The sequence below is a fragment of the Cydia splendana genome, chromosome Z (assembly GCF_910591565.1).
Source record: "Cydia splendana chromosome Z, ilCydSple1.2, whole genome shotgun sequence".
Lineage (NCBI taxonomy): Eukaryota > Metazoa > Arthropoda > Insecta > Lepidoptera > Tortricidae > Cydia > Cydia splendana.
Window position 1 is genome coordinate 8,467,883 of NC_085987.1, and position 4,543 is coordinate 8,472,425.

The 4,543-nt window shown below is 36.7% G+C and overlaps 1 protein-coding gene across 1 annotated transcript; it reads left to right on the forward strand.

The window, feature by feature from the left end:
- Positions 1-78: 78 nt before the first annotated feature.
- LOC134805220 (exosome complex component RRP4) lies at positions 79-4,200 on the forward strand. Its single transcript, XM_063778529.1, has 5 exons — positions 79-279; positions 370-607; positions 1,310-1,444; positions 3,561-3,746; positions 3,928-4,200. Exons 1-5 carry the CDS (start codon positions 155-157, stop codon positions 4,198-4,200), a joined length of 957 nt encoding a protein of 318 aa, XP_063634599.1. The 5' UTR covers positions 79-154.
- Positions 4,201-4,543: the final 343 nt, after the last annotated feature.

Genomic DNA, 4,543 nt, shown 5'->3' on the forward strand with positions numbered 1-4,543 from the left:
TAAAAAAAAATTGTAGCATAGTCTATGCTGTGGTAACTGTCATAATATCGGACATGTATCGGATGTCGGATGGACCTTCTTTATTGTTTATTTAAGTGTGTGATTTAATTCGACTAACTATTTTGTAATAAAGTATTTGACAATAGCCATTAAAATGTCTGGTCGCGTTTCTATTAGATTAGCATCTGAAAGGGTTAATCATAGTGTAGCATCTAGCACAGATTTGCCCAGGTTTTATACGCCCGGTGAGGTTATAACTGGCATGCAAGATTTTATGCGGTAAGATCATTGATAAATAAAATCAGTATCATATTCAAGCGGACTTCAAATATGCAATAGTGTTTTATAAATATATCTGGTTCTTTTCAGTGGTCATGGAACATCATCGGTTGGCGACAATCTCGTGGCGTCAGTGGCTGGAGTCATGCAAAAAGTCAACAAATTGATCTGTATTCAGCCTATTCGTAGCCGCTACGTGGGTGAGATAGGCGATGTAGTGGTCGGGAGAGTCGTCGAGGTCCAACAGAAGCGATGGAAGGTGGAGACCAATGCACGTTTGGACTCGATATTGCAGCTTTCGGCCGTAAATCTACCTGGTGGGGAACTGGTAAGTTTTGCAATGATTGCAGTATTCTATAAGCTTATATTTCCGGTCACTAGTGACTGCTATCTAAACAAAAATGTAATTATTTCTAATCCTAATATATATATATATATATATATATATATATATATATATATTTTATAATTTATTTATGTAAACAAACAGCCACTACAAATAGTACTTACTAAACTAATTAGTGTAATGTCTACAATATGTCTGGCCCACACCGGTGCTTACCACTTTTTACAAAGATATGGGTTATTTAGTGTCCCGGGTTAGATAAAAATTAAAATCCTACCTTCAAAAAACAATATTTGTATTTTATTTTATATTTGTGATTTCCCAATTATATTGGACAGGACATGAGATTGTAAAGTAAGTTTTTTTTATTTCTTTCATATCATTATTAGAATAAGAATAGAGTTGTAATCATCACAGTAGGTTTAAAATTGTATTCTGTTGTTTATTAGGCCTATCACTCATATTTCATTCTTATTTGAATAACTCTTTAATGGTTGTGAGTGTGAGATAAAGCCTGATAGTGATAAATTAAAATATTTTGTAATAACTATTACCTGTATGTCACATAAAGATATAATAAAAAAAATCTTGACTTATCAGGATGGACATAACACTGTCACAATTAGTAGCAATATTTCACTTTTGTCTCCCACACTTTGGTTCTGTACGAAGGTTGTGTTGTAGCGCCGCAGGTCTGCAGAAGACGAGCAAATGATGAGGAAGCATCTACAAGAAGGGGACCTGATCAGTGCTGAAGTGCAGAATGTCTTCCACGATGGATCCTTGTCCTTGCACACTAGGAGCTTGAAATATGGAAAGGTATGATTGTTTTAACTAAATGGCTATACTAAAACCAATCACTCTCCACACAAATACATAGTGTGTTTTCTGTCACACCTACTCACTGTAGGTAGGCATAACAGAGAGCACACTGCATATTTGCATGCAGTGGGTGTATGATTTTAGTATATTGCCACTAACACTTTATTACTACTGCTACTGCTGTTGCAGCTCCAGCATATTAATTTGCAGATAACTAATTTAAAATGAAAACTGTGTTACCATTAGCTGTATATTTTTGATATAAACCAATTTCAATGTTATAGTTGTAAATGTTCAAACATCAAACATCAACATTTATTCAGCAAATAGGCCACAAGGGCACTTTTACACGTCAACATTGAATTTACATACAAGCAAAAATAATAACATCAACAATTTTATAAAATAAAACTAACAATTCAATCTAACATATTACAATTACTAAGAGATGTATATGGTCTCTTAATGTCGAATTACATACAAAATACAGATACAAAACACAAAAAAAAACTATAATATTTAGAGGTGTAAATGTCTCTAGGTGTCAGAACTATAAGATTATATAGTTTATCAAGTTATCCTTAGAGATGTATAGGGTCTCCAAGAGTCAATATCCTGTATAATTAATACATTCATTAAGAGAAAAGAAACATACGAGAGCAGAATGAGGCGTCTCACTGTAATTAATTAATAAAAATAAAGTTACTAAGTATAATAGCTTGTGTTAGCTTAAACAGACCAGTCTCCACAAACAGCACCCGTTCACGAGTATGACGCGTATCTCAGCCATCGCCTCCCTCAACCTTCATTCGGGAAAGTGGCGACCCGATCAACGACGCCACCGTAAGCAAAGACTTTTAAGCGAGCATGGCATGTTCAAGCTACCGGCCTATATTAATATTAAAATAGTAATAACATGTAGCTGTAAGACACGGCATTTTGTGCTCGTATGTTACATAAAAAGACAGTATAGCTTCGCATAATTACTAGCCTAAGTTGACTTAGAGATGTAAAGGTCTCTAAGTGTCAGAAACATTAAATATATAGGTATGTACAATCAAAAATAAAGTATATAAATAAATACTTAGAGATGTATAAGGTCTCCAAGTGTCCAAAACTAAAATTAAATTAAACAATTTAATCAAGCGAGAACATCATTGTCTCATGTGTCAATTCTACTGGACACTAGCATATTTAATTCACAATGTAAAAAAAAAAACAATATTTTATTACTTTTATACTAATGAAATCAAGCTACCGCCTTAAAGGCATCTCTATCGTTTATAAAATCATTTACAGTGTAGTACGCCTTACTTAACAAGAAGCGCTTAATGTGCGACTTAAATTTGTGAAGTGGTAAATTCACTACATCAGTGGGGACTTTGTTATAAAAACGTGTACAGTTCCCGACGAAAGACGTACTAACCTTACGGAGGCGGTGGGCGGGCACAGCAAGTTTATGTTTGTTTCTAGTGTTATAGTTATGGACATCACTGTTAACCTTGAATTCGTGGATGTTTTTCCGAACATACATAATATTCTCTAGTATGTAATGAGATGCAACGGTAAGAATGTAAACTTCTTTGAATTTCTCTCTTAGGGATACTCGAGCGCCCAGTCCATAGATGGAACGTACAGCTCGTTTTTGCAGCACAAGTATTGTCTGAATGTCTGCCGCTTTTCCCCACAACAGAATTCCATACGACATAACACTATGGAAGTAACTAAAGTATACCAGCCTGGCCGTCTCTACGTTTGTTAGCTGTTTGATTCTCCTCACTGCATAGGCTGCTGAACTACGTTTTCCGGCTAGAGTGCCTATATGTGCATGCCATTGCAGTTTGGAGTCTAGAGTGACTCCCAGGAAAACAGTTCGATCCTCAAATTCCAGCGTATCACCTTTTATTTTAATCTTGCTGTTATTTACCTGCTTGACGTTAGGTAGCGTAAACTTGATGCATTTGGTTTTCTTGGCGTTCAAAAGCAAATTGTTTGCCGTAAACCAGTTTACTATGGTAGATAGCGCGTCATTAATGCTCTCGAAGCTATTTTCCTTTCTGTCCACTTTAAATATAAGGGAAGTGTCATCTGCTAACATCTGTTAACATTGCAGTTGCCCCAAGGAATGCTGGTAAAAGTGTTCCCATCTTTAATAAAGCGGAGGAAAAACCATTTCCACAATTTGCCCTGTGGCATATCAATGATAATTGGCAACAATGGCTACATATGGCTTAGCCCACAGCGGCAGGACATTATGGCAGAGGAAAATAAGGAAGAAATACAGAATTATGAGACACAGGTTGGTCAAGCTATTATTATCACTGCAATACCCATCCTAGACTGTATGCACAACATCCATAATTTGAACCTTTTCCTTCATACTTGAGTAAAATCTTCAACTAGTTAGAGAGAACAATTTGGTCCTGTCTCTTATGCAGCAAGCTTTAAAAAAGCTATTTTTATATGTACTTCATCTACAGCCCGTAAGCCTGGCAGACCGCGAGGCCATGGCGCGCGTGAAGAACTGCATCGCAGCGCTCGTGGCGTCGCAGGTGATGCTGGACGACACCAGCATCAACTTCGCGTACGAGGAGAGCCTCAAGTATGATGCTGTCAAAGACTTCCTCGCGCCCGAGGCTATGCTGGACGTCGCCTTCCTCACGCAGCATAGAATTAAACATCTAATGGATTCTTATAAAATGTTTCATTTCAATCCTCTTTTTGTACCAAGAGGTGCAAGCAAGCCTGCTTAATTTTCAAGAATAACTGTATTCATCAACATAGGTGCACTCATGCACTGCCGTACTCAGCTAACTTGGATAGAGCCAAATTCTAGAACCCAGCTGAGTTGGATATTAATGGCCTATCAGCCTAGCAGCTTTGTATAAAAAAAAGCTTTGTTTATAACTCAGGAAAAACCATTTGAAACCACAAAAAAAATTCGATTGTTCAGTTTCTTTTATTAGTGACATTTATACTTAGGTTCAATTTCTAAATGAATTCGGAATTTAGTACTAGTGGATTTGGTGTTATTGCGAGGCTTGTTGCCTTCTGGGTCTGGGTCACACAGAAACGGGAAAAAATAAAACAGTGCAG